This window comes from Lutjanus erythropterus, chromosome 6 (genome assembly GCF_056507025.1).
Source record: "Lutjanus erythropterus isolate fLutEry1 chromosome 6, fLutEry1.hap2, whole genome shotgun sequence".
Lineage (NCBI taxonomy): Eukaryota > Metazoa > Chordata > Actinopteri > Lutjaniformes > Lutjanidae > Lutjanus > Lutjanus erythropterus.
In genome coordinates this window covers 14,768,756-14,791,958 of record NC_139322.1, presented here as the reverse complement: position 1 = coordinate 14,791,958, position 23,203 = coordinate 14,768,756, and the positions used below count along the sequence as shown (strand labels likewise).

General features: G+C 42.3%; 1 protein-coding gene across 5 annotated transcripts in view; it reads right to left on the bottom strand.

Annotated features, from left to right (window-relative positions):
- The window catches only part of LOC146325025 (protein bicaudal D homolog 2-like), a 54,524-nt gene that overhangs the window by 15,124 nt on the left and 16,197 nt on the right, over positions 1–23,203 (bottom strand). For all 5 annotated transcript variants that reach the window (XR_014770696.1, XM_084720748.1, XM_084720749.1 and 2 more), the window contains exons 2-7: positions 17,338–17,550; positions 5,134–5,286; positions 3,352–3,566; positions 3,012–3,258; positions 777–1,034; positions 85–288 (exon numbers count right to left, since the gene is read on the bottom strand). Coding sequence is in view for 4 of the 5 variants with exons in the window: in XM_084720748.1 (XP_084576874.1) it covers positions 85–288; positions 777–1,034; positions 3,012–3,258; positions 3,352–3,566; positions 5,134–5,286; positions 17,338–17,550 (1,290 nt within the window). In the remaining variant the exon portion in view is untranslated. The remainder of the gene's footprint in view (positions 1–84; positions 289–776; positions 1,035–3,011; positions 3,259–3,351; positions 3,567–5,133; positions 5,287–17,337; positions 17,551–23,203) is intronic.

Genomic DNA, 23,203 nt, shown 5'->3' with positions numbered 1-23,203 from the left:
GTAATAAGCCAATATCGGCTAATAATAACAGCTGACTCATGTATCTGTCTGGCTCTAATGTCAATATAAAGAGCTACATCTCACCTTGCGCAGCTCCTTCTCCATCTTAGCCTTCTGTTCTCTCTCCAACTGACTTGTCTTCTCCAGAGTTGCCAGCTTCTCTCCCAGCGTGGTGACATCGTTCTCCAGACGGGCGCGCTCCTCGTCGTAACGTGACTGACAGGCCTGGTATTCTGTCTTCAGAGTCTTCAGTTCCTCCTTCAGCTCTCCTGCCTCAGACACAGCAACCTAGAGAAGCAAAAGAAATGGTTGACAATGTATAAATGCTGAGTACAAACAAATTGACTCAGTCTATCGGCAGTTGTTTTTTTTGGGGCGATTTTCGTCATTTTATTTTGTTAATTTTATGGTCTGCAGAGTGACAGCTGGTACACAGCGACAGATGATCATTCAGTGGCACAGAAGACTAACCAAGACGGTTTTGATGAGTTTCATTTAGTTTCTGTCTGTCAAGTTTAACTTAATAGTATTTTATGGTGAGTTAACAAGACAAATAAGATTGTCTCGGTTCAGAAGAGAAACTTCAATTTTTCCTTTAATTCAGAAGGTGTACAGTTGTATCTTTCTGTTTAATAGAGAAAATACAGGTAGGAATATTTCATTTCTTGACATTTTGTGAATGACAGTTGGGAAAGTTTAACATATCGGCAAACTCTAGTGAGATATTCCATCTGACATTTTGTCCCATCTATCCTAAACTACAAGAGGACAGGTACCTTGTACTTGCACTCCAGAATCTCAGGTCCGTTGATGTCCACCTCGTAGTAGTCTCCATCTTCATGGCTGTCACGTTCCTTCTCGTTGTCCAAGGCAGACTGGCGCTCCTTGCTGGCCTGGAGCTTGCGGATGGCGTTGAGGTTCTCCGTGAGGCGGTTGACCTTCTCCTGATGCTCTGACAGAGCACCGTTAGCCTGCTCGAGCTGTTTCTGAGAGTCCTGCAGGGTGGACAGCAGGTTGACCTTCTCACGCTCCATCTGAGGGGAGAGACAGAGACGCACAGAGTCATCATATTGTATGTCTGTAATGAGAGTCCACTACTTTCTGCTTGGCTTATCGTGCTCATGTAATTTCTCATTTGAATGTCTTGGTAACGTGATGATGTGAATGAATTCCTGCTTTGAAAACAGATCATATTAAATCAGTGGATTATCTGTCATGTGGTAACTAAACCCACTATCAGACTTGGGTTGCCAAAGTATGTAAGGCTCAGTGCCCAGAAGCCCAGCAGTAAAGTCAGGATGACCTTGACTATTTGCTGGACTGGGTTCAGCTCAGCGCTGGCAGAGACCCTGGCCGGGTCGTCTTACACACACAGTTGTGCTGATATGAGCACTGAGCTATTTCAGAAGCTGATCTGTAAATAATAGAAAAGTATCACAGTCCTGCTCATCTGCATACATATTTTATCAGTGCGGAATATATGATGACGATTCATTTCAAAAGAGATTGAAAGTCTGGTAAAGATGGCATGTCATGTTGAGGATTAATCTACTCAACATTCATTAAAATCACACATACAATCACATTTCCTTATTTTTTATTATCTGGTTTGTCTACATTGTTTGAACCTTTATTATTTGAAACTACTGTTTTTTTTATTACTTCCATTATCTCAAGGAAACTGTTGCATACTCAACATGTGAATTTAAGCATGCCTAAGTGCAAGTGTGTATGATCTAGGTTTGTATGCTTGTAGTTTGTTGGGTGATGCGGCAGCTTGAAGTCAAAAACAAATTTCCCAGTGGGACCAGTATACCTCTCTATTGAGAACCAGGTAAGGTGTTTTAAGATCATTTAAGGACTGAAATTCAGAATTCAGACTTCTGCAGACTGCAAATCCTGCTAATGCTCTCACATATTTACAACTTTATTTACATCTGAAAGAGGGCTTGTGGGCAGCTAACACCATCCCATTCCTACACAATCCATACTGGATGCTGTTATACATTGCCAGGGACTAAAAGGGTGATATTTGATGAGGGGACATCTACAGTTGATCACTGCCTGAGTGCCTGATCAATAGAATGAGGTAAGGCAAGAGAGCATCAGAGTAAAGCTAAATGAATAAAGGAAGCTTTTTGTTTCCTCTGCTCTGATTCCTGCCTGGAATCTGAAGAATGACCTGGCAGGAGGCTTCATGGCATGCAGCTGGGTCATATCAAACACACGCTCTGTCACAGCCCGCCAGATTCACCACAAAGGTCAGGGTAAGAAGCAGAATGTCACCCGTAGCGGGGCGGCGCTGAGGTTAACTTCTAGTTGACACATTAATCCAGCAACCGTGCTTATGTTTGATGAAGGGAGAAAAAAAATCCTTAATCCCTCTAACCTAAAAGCAATTATTATCCACAGGTTCACAGTACTTTCTGGTAACCATGGTGCCCAATCAGGCGTGGACGTGGGACTCATGGGGTGATGAGCAAGCAGATGGCAGGTCCACTGGTGCCACCACCCGCTGCCTCGCAGCCCAGCGGAGCCTGAAGGGTGTGTGCGCCTCTCCCTGGATTAACTTTGCTGAAGGGATTTAGATCCCCACGGCAGCGGCAGCAGCAGCAGCCTGGGTCAGCATGTGGCCCAAACACTCCACTGACTCACTCACACACACCTCCTACCTGCTTAAATACATACGCAGTCTTTCTGTATTGAGGCATTTTGTGATAACTCCTGTCAATCTAGTTTATTTTGAGGATAACAGAGAATTTGTGAGGAAGGAAAACGAGCAAAGACGTGACTAATCTAAACTGTAGAAGAAAAGTCAAGGTGCTTTCTTTTGAATCTCATTAGCCTGATTGATTTTCTCTTCACTCAATACAAGTGAACACAAACACTGCTGAAACAATTCATTTACTTCACAACCTGTAAGGGCGATCGATTTCAAATGGTTGTAGGCAGAACCCTTATTTCTAAGAGTGTACTGTGTTTTCAGTTTTCCATGGTGGTGAATAACAAACCTGCATCAGCTGCTGTTTGAGCTTCTGGATCTCGGAAATGTTCAGCTCGCTCAGCAGGTCGTCCACAAGGCTCGGGGCGGGATGGAACAGCTCCTCCTTCTTGGGTGTGGAGATGCAGTTGTCGTGGGTGATGGCGTTGGCCAGTTTGGTGAAACCATTCTCATATCCAAGGAGCGCCTCATCGTTGTTCGGTTCAGTGGCGGCATCGTCGCTGAACTTGAGGCCATCCAGAGAAATGCTCAGAGGACTGAGGAGAAAAAGGCAGGAACAGTGTGTCATTTAGCGTTGATCTCCAGTGTACGCTGCGGAGGTCTCCGAGCGCCTTGTTTGTGATGTTTACCTGTGATACAGGGTGTCTCCGATGCTCATGTAGTGGGAGAGCTCTTTCCTCAGGGAAGCCTTCAGCTCGCGCTCGGTCTTGATGGTCTCAAGGGCCTCACCCAGCTGACGCTCAGCGATCTCTTTCAGACGGATGGCATCCTCCAGCTGGCTGTTGAGGAACTGAGTGTCCTCCTCCAGACGACGGATCTCGTGCTTCAAACCCTCAAACTCCACCTGGGCAAAGGAGAACAGGGAACACCTTTAATGAGTTTTGGATTCACAGAGAAATAAATGAAATGAGCCGCCAGGCTGGTTTATGTGTGGCAAACCAGTTGGATCAAAAAGAATTACATTATTTAAGATTTATCAAGAACATATCCACTTAATTCCCCATTCTAATTAGTTTTAGGTTAATTGGATTTGGGAATCCTTTTTATGTTGGGTGTCTAAAAAGTAGAAGACGCTTTTGTTTGTTTCATGCCCTCTGTGATGAATTTAAAAAAACATAATCCAAGATGACAAGCGTGTATGGAGAGAATTAACAGCTCAAGCATAAAAGCCACCATCAAATGAAAAAATATCCTACTTGGAAATTCAGCTGTTTTATGTTTGCAGATGTGCAGAGGGGATTTTTTTTTCTTTCGCTCATTTGTCTTAACCCAGGATGTGTTAAAATCTCTGGTGTGAAGAATGATAGCTGTTAAAGAGTCTAATTTCCATGGGCAGACGGAAGCTCGAGGCATCTGAAAAAACAAAGGAAGCCGCTTATCTCTTTAATGTGTTAGAGGATGTTTTTATTATCGTAATTAAATCTGAATATTAAAGCGCTCACACTTCTTTTGGCAGTCTAATGAGTATAAGAAGGGGACAGACTGAGAGCTGATGAGTGGGAGGTGGAGGGCCTATAGTGCGACTAAGATGGTGTAAGATAGTTTACAGTACAAGTGCTTGAACGAGATGCCTGAAACTACCAATTTACCAAGAAGGGGACATTCTGCTCTTATTCCCCTACCCCTCTCTTTGTTATTTTTAGACTTCAACCCCAACACTCTTACAGTCAGAAGTGGCCAGTATTTAAATTAAATATATTTATTACACGGCTTTATTAAATATTTGATTCTGATAGGTCAATTGTGGCATTGTACAGTCTGTTATTTCTGTGTAGTAGAGCGTTGTTGCAATAAAATACATTTTTTAAGCAAGTAGCCATGTAATAAGTGGGATAATGTACTGTGAGAAGGTCATTATCTTGAAATAAACCCTTTCCAGATGATTCCTGCACCACCCAGGTTTATTTGACAATAATGACCTGCTGACTGTACATTATTCCTTATTAAAGATACTTATTTAATTACTTTTGAGTATTTTGTCACCGGTATTTCCTGGGCAGAAAAAAATAAGATGTTATTTGTAACAGGAAACAGGATAGGAGAATGTTGTCTGAGGTACCAAGCTTGCTGAACTGTCATTGGAGCACAGAATGAAAAGGGGCGGGGCTTATGAAGGGTCAATTAGCTTAATCACAGTCTTTGGCTAAATGCAAGTGAAACCTTAACCTTTCACTCAGTTCGTCAATGGATGCTTTGAGTGTCACCCAGCATGCACTCCTAAATTCACAGCCTCACATCTCCAAGACTCCTGATTGGCCACTTCAAATCTATGATTGTTTTTTTTTTTTACATTACAAGTATTTGTAATTGTAATTTGCAATTTGTAACAGGAAAGTTTTTGATGTATTTGTGCCCATCTCTGCTCACTGTTGACATGATTCAAACTTTGTGCAGCACTGCTCCATCCTCACCTGGCTCTGTTTGAGCATGGAGACCTGCTTCTGCAGTGAGATGTTCTCCTCCTCCAGCTCGGTGTAGTCCTGCAGCAGACGAGCTTCCAGGAACTTGTACTCCTTGATGTCGTCACGCAGCTGATTCCTCTGGAGTTCCACCATCTGGCTGTTCTGTAGGGCCAAAAGAGGTAGACAAGAGAAGAGGAAGAGCTGTCAGTGACCACTATTTTAATCTCGTTTGACTCAGTGTGGGAGAGACGGCGATTGATTGGATATTGTTGCCTTAGTGTAACTGTTTGTGTCACATTGGCTCTTTAACACTCTAAATCTCACTAGATAAGAAAGGGCTCCCATCTGGCCAAACCCGACGTGTGTGTGTGCTTGGTGTGTGTGCCTGTTCATGTTTGAGATGGAGGTGCCAGGTGTCTCTCTGGGCAGTGGGCCACAAGTGTGCCAGCCTGCCAGCTCTGATAGCACCAAAGAGTCTGAAGCCTACTTATCTCTCTCATGGAGGCAGGCATTCAATGGTAATGGCCTAATTTTCTAAAGAGGAGTTAAATTATGCTTGGTTCTTTGTAAGGGAGGATACAAGGACCAATCAGCATAATTGAGGAAGTTGTTGAAATCAGAAGTGTGCAAAAAGTGTCGCTGAATCTCAAAATCTGAAGGTTCAACAAATTTCAGTTGATAAATCACTGTGGTTAGATAATGCACAAAAAAATGGAAATTTCAATCATTTTCAGGTGATTTATTCCTACAAATAATGCACAACAAAATCTAAAATTTCAACACAAAAATATCTGAAAATTTGACCGGTTTCAGTGGGCACATGACAGATAATGCACCACAAAATCTGACATTTTGACCATTTTCTGTTGATACACCACTCCAGATAATATGCAAAAACATCTGAAATTTCAACCATTATCAGCTGACACACTACTACAGATAATGCACAAAAAATGTCATCCAAGCAGTTGTTACTAGCTAGCACCATAGGACAAAATATAAAGGCAACTACAGTTGTCTCTCTGCTGCTGCTCAGGAAAGGCATCATCAATTATATAAAGGTTAGAGAGGTAAGAGACGTGCCCATCCCCCCACTTGTAGACACACACACTGAAAACCAGAAGGATCTGATCAGCCCTGCTGAGCCACCTGTCCCTTACTACCTCGTCTATCGCCCTGTTTAACCCTGCATCCTTGTCTTTTAAGGTTTGTCACTGCCCTCCGTCCCTCCCCTGCTGACTGGCTCGTCCCAAAACACTGGAGCCCCACAGGACATTTGGGTGGGGGACATCTTAGCCCGTGGCGGCTCTTAGAGAAATAGATAAAAGCTCTGAAGTAAGGGGATACTCGCTGAAGGAGGGTGGGCCTCACTCTTTTTGAACCGAAAAAATGAACATGTATGTGTGTGTACGAAATGTGAGAAAGAGGGAGGAAAGGACTTGAAATAGATCTCTGTGTTCAGCACTGTCTGAACTGACCTTGAATGTTAATATGTGGAAGCGAGCATTAATGTTTAGACTGTGTGTGTGTGTGTATGTGCTGCCTGTCTCTCTGCCTACACGAATTTGACTGAGTGTATATTTACGTGCGAGGCAGTAAAAGAAGCCTCTGTATCCACGATATGTTTAGGATTTGCATGTGTGTATTTGTGGCTGTGCGTATATGTATGTGCTGGATGCGTGTCTTTCTCTCAGGAGAGTTGGCGGAGATAACCTAATACCAGCGGGACAATTAGCGTCCCAATCCCCTGCCAGGTGGCCCCTTCCTCTCATGCCGTCACCATGTGGCCACATCGCAATCCCTGCTCTCGGATCACTTCAACGACCACAGGAAGTCAATCCTGAGAGGCTTTCACTTCGCAGACTTTCTCATGTCACCGCTGCTGTGAGACTGGATACACATCAGTAATATTACTCATCGAAACCCAGGGGGTAATAAGCTGGCGGTGACAGGTATCCTGCTGGTTAAACACCTTTTAATTACTAGAAGATGAATAATTTGATTCGATACCTTTAGAGCACCGGAGTGTAGGATTTTCACAGTGCTTTACTATAGTTTTGTATTTTTTCATTAGATTTGATTTTTATTTTGTTTTAAATTCAGTTTAGTTTCTGTTTTTTTTCTAGAGACGGTTTGCTCATTTCAGTTTAGTTAAAGCTAATAGCTAGATACATTGTGGTGCAACATGGTGGCTTTCCATGCCCTCTATTACCTCTGTTGAAATAAATGCCTCACTCTGAGCTAGCAAAAACACACAATATGCCATATTGTACCAATAAGTCACCATAAACATACTGGATCTAAGACTCCATTAAAGACAATTTTCTAGTCACATAGTAATACAGCTTTGGTCCAAAATATCTAACTAATGTGACTCAGGGGACTATCACGTAACAAAAAACAATTTGTTTTTGTTGCTCTCTTTAATTCAGATTCTTTATTTAGCTTACTGAGAGAGGAATTCTCCGACAAAAATGATGTTGGTAAATCCCCCATGATGAAGAGTACATGCTCCTCGTTTGCTCTGTGTAATAATTAATCACTATGTGCGGAGCTGAGTTGAGGCTGACGTTTGAAGAAGCATTAATATGCATCAGGGTTTTGCGCAAGTCTAATGAGCGTGGGTGTTTGCTGTGCGAAAGCCCTGATGTTGCATTACTGCATAATGCATGAGCTTACAATACAGATCAGTCCTCCCACTAAACCTCTAGTCTATACAGTGGTTCTAACTTTGGAGAGAGAGATGAAATTGAAGCAAAAATGTGAAAAAAGGGAGCTGGAATCACTCAAACCATTAAGAGATTCAGATACTCTAGATGTCAGCTGTGGAGTATCAAAAAAACATATAGACAATTATTTCATAAAGATCTTAAGTATAATCATGGCATTGCTGGATTAATCGCTTGTTTTTAACTCAAAGCTGTGCCAGCTGGTTGCTCAGGTCTTTTCCTGGTCAGGGTTATGTGCCTCAGCTGGAGGGTCAGTGCTGTTTGGTTGCAGTGAATACAGGCCACCAGTGAACCTGATTAAGGTCCTCCTCCAATCTGATTACAATGCATACCAAGGCCTTGACCTCTGACCTTGCTTCCACATCCTCTGCTACACTGAACCCCTCAGAGACTGGTGGGCGGGGGTTACGCTGCCCTGCTGCCTGACAGAAGTTGATTTGAGTAAACTCATCTGGGTTTGCTGTGACCATGTGCGTCTGCCATGAAGTGTAAATAACATTTAATCATATGAGGAGCACACAGCTCTCCTGGGAACGCTTGTGAGAAATTGTGATTATGAGTGTGGCTGGGCAGATTCTGGGGGGTGGGGTGAAGGCCATCTGAGGTGCCGCCAATTGAGAGCTTATCAGTGAGAAGCCTTTCATGACCATAAGCCTATGTGTGGTAAGTGATGACCCCCTGCCTGCTGTCACTACAGGTGACGTCTGGACAGCTGCTTGAAAACACCCACACACATACAGACAAATGTGCCACTTCCATGCAAAGTGGGTGGCAGCAAAAACATCAAGTTGTCAGCCTTACCATAAACTTGCAGGATAGGTGTGATGTATTAGTTTTTTAAAGATGATTTCATGTGAGCAGGCCCCCCGTTTGGAGAAGCAGAGACGACTACCAACATGGAAGATAAGCAATGAACTGCTGTGGACAGAGTCAGTAATAGAGTCAGTATTCAAAAAATGTCAACCTAAATAAATGAATGTCAATTTAAGTGTACACTGCCATCAGACAGTCCTTTCAGTCTTGAACCCGCCATTATATAAACCAAATATCGCTCTCTCCAAACCAGACTTCGTGGGTGAAATCAGTAATTTTACCTGGCAGAACATGGGAGTCGCTGGTTTACTGCTGCATCAATCTATTGGTTTGTTTGTGTTATTGTGTGATTTTGGTCAGCCCCAACTATCCTTCTAAAACAATGAAGTCACACAATAACACAAACAAACTAACACAAGGCAGCGGTAGACCATCAACACCTGTGTTCTGCGGTGATTTCTGAGTTTGGTTGGTTTGGAGAGAGCAATATTTGGCTCGGTGGTTTCCCATTGGAAAAGGCTGTCTGATGGCAAGGTAAAGCGGCACTTAAAGTGAAATTGATTCTTTTGGAGTGGGTCTTTTTAAAGTGGATAAAATACCTTTAGCTTCAATGCTGGTACTCCTCTGTGCTTCTCCAAACTAGTGGTGTGCTGACCAATATCTGCTGCATGTAGGTCGCTTTAAAAGCAAAGTGAAGACTAGTGATAGCATGTGTCTGATAAAGCCTGTGAGTCTGGGTCATACAGAGCTGCAAAATGTCACAAGAGCAGCACCCTTTTCTGTGGGTCAGAGCTTCTTCCAGCCGTACTACGTGAACTCTCACTTTCAACTCTAAAGCTCTGTGTTCACCATTAAACTGCTTTTGACAGCATAGTGGGGCTGAGCCTACTTAAATCTCACTAAAGCTCTGAGTAATTTCTCAGTGTGTTTGAGCTGCTATAACCTCTACTTCTATGGGAAATAGCTCCATCACTTCGTAAGCCACGTTAGGAAAGTTTCAGGCTTAACACAAGTGTAGATTAGGAATGTTTTAATGCTTTGTTAAAGGCTCCGCTCTGTTCTTAATAACTCCACAGAAGCCAGCTTGCAATTCTGCAAAATCCACATTTACTAGCTTCTTACCCCCTGGTTGGTTCCCTTAGAAGTGCCGCCCAGAATCCCAGATGGCACAAAACTGTATTATTGATATAACAGCACAGACAGGCTAGATATAAATATATATTTTCATTTCTTTAACTCTCTCTCTGCTGGCCTCTATTTCACCCACCATCCTGCTCACTTGCACTTCAGTAACATTCACAAGCACTGGATTTTTTCCCCAAATAAATATTCCTACAAAGTGCAGAGCAGTTCCCAGATAGTATGACACCAAGTGCAGGTCGACAGTACTTTTTGATTTTTTTTTTTTTACCATCTTTCTCAACTTCTTTTTCTGATACCGCTGACCTCCATTTTGCCATTCCACCAACATTAGTGCTCTCATTTTTGCAACCCCCACCTCCTCCTCTCTCTTCTCCCAGTGTGTCAGTGTGCTTTTAAAGGCCATGTATCAGTCACAGTTGAATTCCTTCCCCACTGAGCTTTAGTTCATCACATCTATTTATAAGATATTTAGAAAAGCAGACAGGGACAGCCATGTTCACATCACGCTTGTAGATCTATAGTGATATCGTGCTCAAGGGAGCACTTTTGGACTTCAGAGAGCTGATGAGGAAAAAAAACTTTATATGTCCTGTAGGCTCTGCATTATATCAAGGTCACGTCAGCTCGAGTTAGATCCAACTCTACCAAGCCAAGCCCATCGCAGGATTACCTTCCGGAGAGACGAAAAATGAATCACAGATGCAGCACAGCTCAACCCCCCTAGTATGGCTTTAGACAGAGCAAAGGAATAATGCAGCTCAGGGGTCTATTGCTACTGTCAGAGTGGAGAATGTGGGTGAAAGCAGATCTGCTTTTATCCTCCTCTTCGCTGCAAGCAATTGTCATTCTATTCAGGCTACCCGTCCTCCATTACGGAGAGAAAAAAAAAATACAGTCAAGGTCGCACTTTTCAATGAGACAATTAAAAACTTAAAAGTGAAAGGAACCTTGTGAGAGTGGGGCTGATGGTGCTTTCCCCAGTGTGTGACTGGTGAAAAAAGCCTGCAGGGTGAAAGTGTGCCCGCATGCACTTAACAGTGAATTAGTGATTTTGAGGTCATTTGGATGAGAGTGTAGAAATGTGCACGTGTGCACAGTTAGATCCATTAGTCTAAGTGAATGTGTACGCCTATTTGTGTGTGTTGTTGTCAATTTATTAGGCTCTATTGATCGGGCATGGGAAACCTCTTTGGTGCTGTGAGCCAGGGGCTTAAATCAAGATCGACGCCCTTTCGGAGGTTCCTAAAAGATCATACCAAAAGTCAAACATCATTAGGGATCAATGGCAAATCTTCTAAATGTATTTGAGAGACTTGTCCCTCTTAAAGGCTAAAAATAGTCATCAATCTGTGAGACATGTGGCAGATTAGGTGATGTTGGGTGCTGTGTCCAGATAACCCAGATATCATGTGGAGGCTTTAGAACAGGTTGTAGGTCACTGTTACATTGACAGCAGCAGCAGTAATGGCTGGAGAAAAATGGAAAATGAGGTAGCTTTTTCACACCTCTTCTGTCCCACTATTCATTATATTAGGAGTGAGAATCTCTTTGCACCACACAGTTAGATTTGGTTGTTTCAGAGGGCTACGATGTGATATATAATGTCTATATGTTAATGTATTATATTTAATCCATAATTAGTTTAGTTCGACACAACTTGCATACAGCGTGGCTCTTGTCTAGAACGTAAACACACGGCACGTGTTTACATTTGTTTCATCATCCAGTTGATTCAGTCTTAAAGAACATACAGCCCAGTTTTACAAAATTGGTTGAGGTGATCTTAATAAATTTCTGATTATTGATTTTTCTGCATTGATTCACAACCTTTCCAGAGAGACTTACAATGCACCTAAGAATCGATTTTTTTCCCCCACACCCCTACATTATATCCCCCTGCTGCCCCAGTCATTCTTTTTTCTTTACTTACCAATTGTTCAACCTTTTGTCTGTTTGACTTTCTATACTGCCGTTCCCCCTAACTACCACAGGACAGGAGGTGATCTGTCTCGGCATTAATGTCACAAGAAATAACAAGGCAGCCGACACTCCAGAGGCCTGTAGGAGTCTTATTAGCCTCATGTCAGACAATAATAACACTGAACAAAGAGCAAACCTCCTTGGATTTCTTCACCACTCCACTCTGACCTTTCAATAATCAAAGTAAAGCTTCAGCTGAACTCAAATTCTGCTCTCATGTCCATCTGCCTCACTCCAATTTCTTCTGATTGCAATAACAACAATGGCCTTCCTCTCAATGAGCTTAAACTCCCGGCCTGTTCCGACCTCTTAAACTCATCCCATCAATGCAGACACCTCCCTCTCTCAATCCCCCCCACCTCTCTCTCAGGTGTTTAAACCAGTCAGTTGAAACAGCAGCACTTAAATTAATGTGTCACAGCTCCATCCACTGTGCCAATGAGGTGGAAAAACCAATCATGTTTAACATTTGAATAGCCTCACCATTATGGAGATTGACAAAAAAGCACAACACCACAATTTATGTGTCTGTGAGGGAAAAATGGTCCAAGTGAAGGCAACAGTTATCGCGTCAGCACAGCATCCTTAGTGATGCAAATGTAGAAAGAAAGTAAAGCAATCATGTGGTTATGCTGAGGTGGAAATTTATCTTGAGTATGAATAAAAGTAAAGATAGACATGAACTACACTGACAAGATTTTTCCAGCCTTTTTATCTGTCGCTCTGCTTGATAATTTCCTACGAGGCAGGCAATGGGAATCCCCATTCAGTAAGGATAATGGCAGCCATGACTGTGGGCACATTCCTCTCCAGACATGAGATTGAATTTAATGAAGTCATGCCTATTAGAGAGCGCCTCCTTACAATGTTCCTGGCTCTTTGTGGAGGTTTAATCCTGTAGACTGCACCGTAGCAGTGAAATATGTCTTATCAGTGCTAGGGGCCAACATTCGAGTCTTTGGCATCAGAGACACTGCCTGGGAGGTTTAAATTGTGGCGGAAGCATCCAGCTGAAATGCTGTAACTAAATGGCTGTGAATGAACTGGCCTGTACTGAGACAAAAGCAATTTTACACTGAGTGAAGCTTCCAGGTCTGTGGGATGGTTCAATGATGACATTATCTAGTGAGTGATTTGTGAACAGCACACAGTTAAATTAAATTTGTAAGCTTTTCGCAAGCTTGCTTTCTGCTGTACTGAAGCCTAAATACATCTTTAAGGAGAAATGTGTCATATATTTACTGTACTAAATCATAAAATGACCACGATACATCATCAGTGAGTAAGGAAACTAATGGTTACATTGAGCAATACGTTAACGGAGTCTAGCAGGCAGTAAAGCAGGCAGTCACTGAGCTCCAACTCCAGAGAGTATATTTTCAGTGTAATGGGCTTTTGTTTCAAGGATAACAGGTTAAGCTTTACATTGACAGAGAACTGACAGTTACTGATCAATTTACAGTGGAGGACTTGTTGTCCCCTGTCATTGTCCATGTAAGTATAATGTTGTATTTGTCTTGCGCTCAGGTTGGTTCAATGTCCCTGCAATCTGCAGGCAACCTGCCTGAGCTTCAAATCTGAAGAAGACAGGGCAGCCTGCTTCAGTTATAGATTGTATATTAAATAGGGAGTCAACATATATAACATCCAACTCACTACCTGGCCCAATACTTCTTTTTAAATATTAGAGTCTTAGATATTGCTCTTTTAACGTTATATGGGGACCTTTTTAATATGTAGGGCAAAGAAAAAACTCACTTAAACATAAAAGGCAACAGTTAAGGCGCCAACTGTCAGTTGCATTCCATGCTGAAACTGAGTCATTCAATCATTCTCCAGTCTCAATATGATTAGCCACACTGTCTCAGACAAGCAACACCATCCACCACTGGTGTTGAATTTACTCTCATTAATCCTTTCTCCTTCTTCAACGGATTTTAGGCCTCCTCTTTCTTTCGTACTGTTCTCATCATCTCCTAGTGCCCCCCCCCCCCCCCCCCCCTCCCTTTTCGCCCTGCCTGAGCTTTCGGGCTAATTTGAAACCCAGGAGACAAAGGCCTCTTTCAGTCCCGTCAGTTTGGTCACAATGCCAGCCTCAGTGCCCAGGCTCCCTCTATTTGCCTGCCACACACACTCCTCATAGCACCCGCAGAAGTACCATTAGAAGGGTGTCATTATCTCCCATACATGGGGCGATTTACACTCCAGCCCCTTTTATCCAGCCAATTAGAGCTGGCCGGGGCCCATGATGCTGCATCAGGGTGTTTATAATGTGAATGACACCTGCAAAAAGGCCATGAAGCAGACCACCAGTGCAACACCAGTTACTCCAAAGCTATAGATCACTATTCTCTTTTCTCAAATTGAAATTTTATAATAAATATATAAGAGATAAAGACACTCAGAGGTATAATATCTTTGTAGAGAGTAATCATGCTCATGTTAACTCTTGAATGGCTGCAGGCAGTAAAGTTTTACACATGTTCTGTTACAAAAACATGGTGAGGAACAGCTGGCTTCCATAATGCCAAACTTATACCAACTTAGTTGCAGAGCTGAGCAGCAGCTGACCTAATTATAGTGGAATTTGGAGCTTTCTCGAACTTAAGTCGTTGCGAGGAGCACGCCATTTTAAAGTCTTTTTCACTAATCTCAGCAAGAAACGCTGCTGACATCTGTCTCAAGCAGTGACTCACAGAAAACAGCAGTGATTCCTGCAGCTGACTGCCAAAGAATTTGGATTCACTCAAGAAGGGAGCCCCCTTTTTAACTTGCCCCCCTTCAAATTACACTGGGATTATCAACTTGACCTGCAAAACAGTGGATAAGTGAAATCTGCTGTGCACAAACACGGAAAGATTTGCAACACTGGTGGGTTTAACTACCACATAGTGAGGAAATTATACAGGGAGAAGAGAAGGGAAAGACCAGAAATAGAAAAGATGTGCTGAATGGGTCTGGGTGTCTTTTACAAATTTTCAATACCAGTAATTTAGAATTAATCTGTCAATTATATTCTCAATGAATCGATATATTGTTTAGTCATAGTTACAGTCATAGAGAAGTAAAGAAACCAGAAAAATATTAACATTTAAGAGGTTGAAACTGATTTGATTATCAAATAGTTGGCAATTAATTTAATAACCCCTCTGTCTTTTACACAGACTTAAAGAACAAACAGTAGTCACATTTATGGTACTGGGAAATGGTGGCAGAATGAGACCTCTTATTTTGCCTGTGGTGAAGAGCAGCTAGCCTGGATCTGACAAACATTCACCATGTTAACTTTGGTATTTCTCTATTTTCACCTGTCAGTCTTTAAACAACACCATGTTATCTGTGAGAAACGCTCTCCACCTCTGTACTGACGAGCTAACAGGTTAGCTACACTGGCTAACTAACAAGCATCACAAAGTTCACTTAACATTAGTTATCTGTGGAGATGGTAGCTGGTGGTAAAAAACAAACAAACAAACAAAAAAAAGATACCTGTTTCGGGACGTAATGTTCTGGCTCGGTACAAGCATGCTCCATGCTTAGTGGCTGACACTGATGAGATTTACTCCTTAGGTATCGAAATTTGGCACTGAATGGCAAGGCATTTTTCAGTACTCGTTAGGATCAAAGCAATTCAGTTGGTAATCATAAAAATATCAAAGTTCAGTACCCAGCCCTGTAACTGAATAACATACTGCACTGGTACATGGGTGCAGAGGTACACATGGAGCAGGAAACACTGGTTTCATAATCAAACCAAAGTGCAGTTATGGCGTATTGTTGCTGGGACCAAAGAATCCCTGCACAAAATATGAACTAGGAACACAGAAAATGGATCTCCTTGCTGGCATGAGAAGGCTTGTGTGTTCCTTCCCTCCTCCCCTCGTCTAAACAAGTCTCTTCAAACAAGTTGCTTCTTCTTCTTCAAACCCCCCTCCCTTTATAATTCTAGGGAGAGCAGCCCTCCCCGCTCTCCTCCCATCCTCCTGTCAGACTCTGTCATCTCTTTTCATCCTTTTATGTCTCCCTGTCTTTGTGTCAAAGGGGCTTCCTCAAAACATCTCTCAGTGAACCTGTACTGCTCTCCTGTTAATTCAATCTCCTCATCATCACCAGCACCATCACAGAACAACACACATGCACGGCCACTGGCAAAGACACACAACCCACGCTCTGCCCTGCGCTCTTGTCTCTTCTAATGAGGTTAATTAGCTGTGACTATATATAAATGGAAACAGTGAAGAGGTCAGACATTGTCCAAAGTGGGGCACAGACAATAAAGGTTCACATTATGATAGTTAGGGAAGCTTAAGAGAGTAGAGCATGACAGTGTGCTGGAATGTAGCAAGCTCTGATTTAGGGATATATAATTTCAGTTACCAGGCGGATAAAGGGCTTGTCTGGAGTGACATTTTATAAAGATGCATGTCATTAAAACCTCAGCTGGTGCAACAGGTTAAGCACTATTGTCATGCAACGGTTCACACAAATTTAAGATATTAAATGATTAATCACTCATGTAGGATCATGCCATCCTTTACAAAAGAATATGCTTCCCATGGCCTCAATGTTTTTCTTCGATCTGTAATTACAACTCCACCCTGCATCAGAATACGGGTGGAGGACAACATTTCAGCCTTAAAGGCAAATCTGTCTAGAGTCTAAAGTCATTATGGTATGATTAGTCCTGTCTTATCATGTCAGAAACACACCAGTTGACATCTCTGCACTCACACCTTAAATAAAACAGGCTTGGGCAGCGATACTGAAGGGAACAGAGGTAAATGACTGTGGGTGCAGCACTCATCCAAGGAGAACTCATCGGCTTCTTCATTTGAAACCTGATTCTTTGCACCCATTAAACTTCATGAAAACTGAAAAAGCTGTATGTCCCAGTTTCCTCCTGGGCTCAACATCCAGCTTAAGATTGACCACTGTTGAATATCTTTTATGTTTTCTGCAGCTTCAGACAGATTAACAGCAACAGACGATAGCATCAACAAACACACCCGTTGTTCTCGATAGCTGCAGGCAAATGAGCGCAGACAGAAACCTCTGCTTCAACTCAGATACAAGCTCATTTTCAAAGTACTGACGCAGGGAAAAAAACACAAAACAGTACTTTATCATGAACAGTAATATTCTCTGAACTGACATCATCCAGTCCTCTTTTATTGACGTTTCAACATCATATGTGCAGTGTGAGTTTGTAGCATCCTACGATACATCTTCAGCTGACCGTACTGAACAGATCAAGTTGTAACCTGCTTTTTAAAGGAGCAATTTGTAGCAATTGCACGTCTTACAGTACTCTAAATAGTGAGTTGGAGCCATACACTGTATAGTAACTAGGTTGAAAACATATCTAATATACAGTCTATGGTTGATGCGAGTTGTAGCCCCTCCTTCCCAGAATCAGGGAAGCTCCAGCAGGCTGCAGGAACACTGCAGGAGTCTAGGGTTATGGTTATCTGTAAATATATTGTAGATTTCTCCTTTCAAATCAGGAATAATTCTGTTGTAATTCTTGTTGCTTATCCCCCTTTCTTACCTCTCTCATCTCTTGGGAGATGGTGTTCAGGCGTTCATTCTCAGACTGGGTGTTGGTGAGCATGTTGCGCGTCTGGCGGAGCTCATTCTGCAGCTCCAGGACCCTCTGCTCGTAGTAGGCCTCCTTACAGGCCGACTCCTGGATAAGAGACTCCTCACGGCTCTCCCCATCCGCTGCCACCTTCCTGTGGTTGGAGTAGGCTTGTCCAAAGGCCTGGAGATACAACAAGAGGACGAGAGCTGTTGGTTAGAAGCTATGGTATGACTGGCTGTTAATTCATTATTAATACTATTTAGTGAAGCATTAACTGGCTATTACATTTCTTTATATCAGGATTGCATTTGAAAAAAGTTTGCCATTTTTAAGTGACACTAATCTGTACTACTGTGGTTCAGCTGGGGACTGGGCTCAAAAAACCTCCCAAAACACTGCCGTTGCCCCGTGGAGATAATCAGTTAGGCTCCATCTGGGCTGCATCATCCCGTCTTCCCCCTTGTTACCCCCCCCCATCCCTCCCTCCCTCCCCTACCCGCAGGACGTTAGCCTCCCCTGCACGTGCTTTGCAGTGACTCCACAGATGGGAAAACCAAACAGGAAAAGTAGAGCAAATGGACTAGTGTCTGGGCGATCACGAGAAGCCTGTATTCTAATGCTCTTAATACCTTAGGAGATCATATCCGAGTACTCTAAGGTCAGCAGATATTATTTGATTTTTACGGATTGCCCGAGGGGGGATGAAGTTTATGAAGATTAAATAACTATGGAAGACATAGGCTGAGGCTTCAACCTTCTGGCGAGGGGGTATTCTCTGTTCAAAGGCTGAGGGGAGTCACATAGTTGGACTATGCAATATGAAAGAGTGTTATCAGTGCTGCTTTAATTTTGACCTTAATTTGTTGGTGGTCTGCAAGGCAGCAAAATATGAACAACCTGAGGGACAAACACAGTCACAGAGAGATCTTAAATGCTGCTGAATCTAGGTTAGGCTACTCTCCGCCTTCTCAAAATAATCACCCTCCTGATTACAGATTTCATTTCCAATCCTGCAACCAGCAGCGATCCGATGGAAATTCTGATTTTCATCTCGCCTCACAGCTCGAGCACAGGCAGTAATCTGAAATTACCTGAGGCGCTGAATCTGACCTTGTTTGCAGCTGCAGCGCACTCTCTCTTCTCTGTGACCTGCTTGCTACCCCTTTATATCTGCACGTGACTGGCTGCTGCTGCAGGATTTTCTCTGTTTGACTGCATATCGTATTAATCCCAGTAATTCCTTTAGAGGAAGGAAAATCTGGAAAAATTTGTATTAGTCGAACTTGCCTACTTGCAGGACTTAGATGAATACGTGAATGTGGAAAACTGGTTTAATGGGTTACAGAGGAGCGTGACATCATGTCTCGTGCAGGGTGGCTGCAATATCTCACGTTCCAGGAAAGATGATGGTTCAAACTGGGAGATAGCAATGTTGAAGAGATACAGTCTCACACTGAGGCACAATATGCTTTTTATAGAAACAGCAGCAGTCTGAGAAGGTGCTTACTTCGTCAGTAATGTGAGGAACCTCATCTGTAGACCTTGTTTGGGCAAACCTCTTTACAAACAACTGCACATTAGAACATATCTGATTGTGCGAATGTATTAAAGGATGTCACTTTTATGAAAGTGAACTGACTTTTGCCGCTATTTTTTAACCAGTTACAGCACAGATCAAAAACTGACTGAGCTAAAACATGAGAGCTGAAATTTTGATTAATCCAGTGGTTGTCAAACTGGGGTCCAGGAATCAATAGGGGTCCTTGAGTGGGTTTCAGGGTGTCCCAAGCTAAAGGAGGAATAGAATATTTTAACTTTTATCACATTGTTTGGGAACTGGAACATAAAGGGAATATTTAGGAATGGCTGGTTTGATAGGTTGTAATTTATAGTGATTCTAGTTTGATTATTTATTGACTATGAAGACTTTATTATCTTCAAAATTAAAAAAAATACTTGAAGGGGATTCCCTCAGATAAAAATCTGCTCAAATTGGGGGTCCGTGGTCTAATGTGCATCTATTGTGATGGTCCTTGACATGAAAAAGCTTGGGAACCCTTGCATTAATCGAATAGTTACGTGACAAAATTAATCAGAAAATATTTTGATGCTTGATTAAAAAAATGAGTTATTTTTCAAGCAAAAAATGTCTATTGAATGTAAGGATTTGCTGCAATCCTTATATGATACTAAGCTTAATATCTTTGGGCCTTTGACTTGGAAAAATAGCAATTCAAAGTTGGATTTAAGGGAACTGTGATTGATGTTTTACACTATTTTCTGATATTTAATGGAACAAACAATTGATTCATCAAAAAATAATCTGCAGATTACTTGAAAATTAAAATAACAGTTGCTGAATACATCATACATACATCATTGTCAATATAAGCAAAATAATCATGGCACTTTAACCACTGGGAGGTAAGGCTGTGACAAGTAAAAAAAAAATGGCCTAAGAAGAAGACCTCACTTCAATTCAGTCATTATTGTCACATCTGAAATTTGGCTTGAAGCAAAACCAGACGGGGGTCAGTGACTTTTTATGTACGAACATTGTGTGCTGGTTTTCAATTTAAAAAAGACAAAAACAAACAAAAAAAATTTCTATGTTGCGTGCCTAAGACTTTTTTCTTTTTGCCCTTGTACCGAAATAAGTATCAACTAGTATTGTATCAAAGTATCCGTTAAATACCACCTCATATCTTCCGTACCACCTCCCTACTTTACAAATCACACTATCAGTCAGCAGTAGACTGTATTTAATTAGAGCGTCATTACAAGAGACGGGATTAACCCAATCAGAAACCAGGGAATCCCATCATTATAATCTCACGGTGGATATCGAAGGGACTCCAATCAATCCACTCTCAGAGGCCTGTCCTTCACACATGAAGTAGAGCCCCTAGCCAAAACCCACTGACCCAAGGCCTTTAATCTCAACTCCCTCAAGCGTGGGTTTAGGCTACTTTTAGGGGAGGGTAAATTGGGGACGCACGCGACCAAGCCCATAATCCCACACTGAGCTGCCCGCCCAATTTATAATTCATCTTTAGTTTGCCATATGTTGCAGGGTTTTTTTTTTTACATTGGATATGTGAGGATGGATTATTAATCTCTTGTAAAGCTAATCAAAGGCAGGTTTTTCGTCATAAGCACACTGTCTGGACTGGATTTCATCACAGATTTTGCTCACAGAAGACTATGGCGAACATTATGATTGTACAAAAGGAAAAGTCAATTATTTAAGAGATTTGTCGTTCTACAGAACCACATGTCTGATTCCAGATGAGTGCATACATTATGGGTTGAGGTTAGACGCCCTGCTGGGCTGGTGTTTATGCTGTGAGCTGCCACGAACAGATCAAAGTGAGTAATCACTGTGATCAAAAGCATCATGTGATTGAGGAGACGATACAATGAGACAAGTCAAGTCTGATCTTCTTTTTTCTCAGCCGTCAGAAGTATTTTCATGACTTCCCCATTCGTTGCTCACACCATGACAGAGGATCTGACTACCCCAGTCATAAGATTAGCACATGGAAACCTTCAAAGGTATAAATAAAGTGCGTGGGTGCATGAATGCAGGCTAATTTAAGGAAGAACCCGTTGCCATGCCTTTACTTTTTGTCTTATGTGAAGCCTATATCAAAACACTGGTTTCTCTGGTAATTTTACACCCGAGGTGTTAAACTCAATCAGCTATCTGTTGGTTTATCTTTCAGCAAAACAAAACGTTGCTACAACAGTGTGACCCTTGCCAGGAAAAAAAAGTATTTGATTTAATAAAGGCCGCTTGTGTGTGTGAGTTCAAAGCGTGCTGGAACAAGACGTGACTGTTGTGTTGTCCTCTAATCTGACCAAAGACAGCGTTCAGAGGCAAAGTCCATTGATTAGAAGGTGAGACGAATCAGGACTCAACGTTTTGTTATGTGACCCCTGCTGAGTAACCGAAAGGAAATGTTAAACATTGGGTTCTGGAAGCTACGGCTCTGCTGCTTATATTCACAACACCTTACATGGTGTAGGAAGTTAAAGCAGGGAGAATATAGGTCACAGAGTTCACTCCTGAATCCTCCTGCACACGCTCCCCTGATCCGGTGAGTCAGGATCACAAGGGAGATGGGCTTTGGGTCTCTGACAGGTAACAAACAGATCAATACTTCCAGTCTCAGAGGCCCTGTGGAGCTGAAGTAAACCAAATCTAAAATTCTATTTTAGTTTCTGTCCTGCTAGCAGAGAACAGTGATTCTGTGGCATTAACAGTGAAAACAGTGAGCAGACAAAGCTGCATCAAGAGATATGATGGAGAATAAAACCAATGGTACACACATACACAAAGAGGCCTGGATTTGATCAATATGGTGAGTCCTCATGAAAAGCCCTGCCTTAGGACTAAAAGCCAATTAGGAAACTCCGGATTTGGATCTGATTCTCCTATCTCTGGTCCAGCTATAATCATCTCATTGTTAGAGTTTCCATTTAGCCCCCTGTGGTCTCACGGTCTGCATCTAATGGGAAAGTAAAGCTTGCTGAACAAAGACCAAGAGGAGAGGCAGACAGGGATGGAAAAATGGAAACAGGATAAGACAGAGAGAGGAGACAGTCAGCTTTCTTGTGGCTGAGCCAGATTGAAAAGAGCTGCACCTTCCATTAGTGCAGCTGGAATACTGAATAAGTTAGCCTTGTCCTTTGCTTAGAACCTGATCAATGTGGGATTTTTGAGACAGATGCCAGTTCTGTAGTTTAGTGCAGAAAATGCATCGATTAGCAATATGGCAGCTGATAGAGTGAGCTGAGAAGATTATAAAACAAAAAGCATAGCTTCTTTGTCTTTATACCTGCCATGGAGTTCCTCTTGTCCTCCTAAATGTTCCCCATTGTGCTACATCTTAATCACCTCAAGCATCATTTCCTGCATTAGTTCTGTAATAAAAGGTTTTCATGTAGGTGCATATTAGAAAACATACGGCAATGCCGATATATCTGTGATAGGCCTATATCAGGCCGATATCGGTCAATAATATTGGTTGACCAATATATCGGTCAGGCTCTACCTTTGCTTAACAGTAAGTATGTTAATGCATCTTCAAGATGAGACAGAAATGAAAATTTGGAGATGGGGACTGTCAAACCTGGAGTAAAGTAAAACCAGAATTCCAGACCAATGAAAGACTGGCAGTAAAGATGTCAGTAGGAGTGAAAATCAAAAGAAAAAATTAAGCCAACAAAAGTCTCATCTAGTGAGAATATTTTTTGGCTTAGAAGATAAAGTCACATCTGCATACTGTGTGGGGAAAAGCCCACATTTAAATCCGACAGGACAGAAAAAAAAAAGAGACAGCGGGCTGGCTTCTCTTATCCAAACACTGATTTTGAGGCATAATGCTGACATGATAATCTGACTAGCTGATGCCAGATAGGGCACGGCAGGACATGCCGACTGTGCAATACCAGACGATACAACTCGAGATGCAGAAATGTGATATGAGAATGCATTTGGCATGCGTTGTGGAGCAGAGTGGGCTGAGGTTTTCAGTCTCTTCAGCGGCATTCTTGTGCTATGACAAAGACGCTGCTGTGACGACTGCTGAACAATATAACTCTATGTCATTTAGGTGAGTTTAGTCACTCATACAGATGGTCAGAGTGTCGGGGTTGACCCTGGGTGCCAGAGCAGTGTTCCAGTAAACAGTGAGGGCTGGTCAGTGTTAGTCATTGTAGGCGACTGCAGAGGAAGAGAGGAGGAATGAGAAGAAAAAAAAAAAGAGACAGCGAATGGAATCGCCTGCCTCGTGAATCCCAGCTCACGTGTAGTCACAGTTTGTGATAA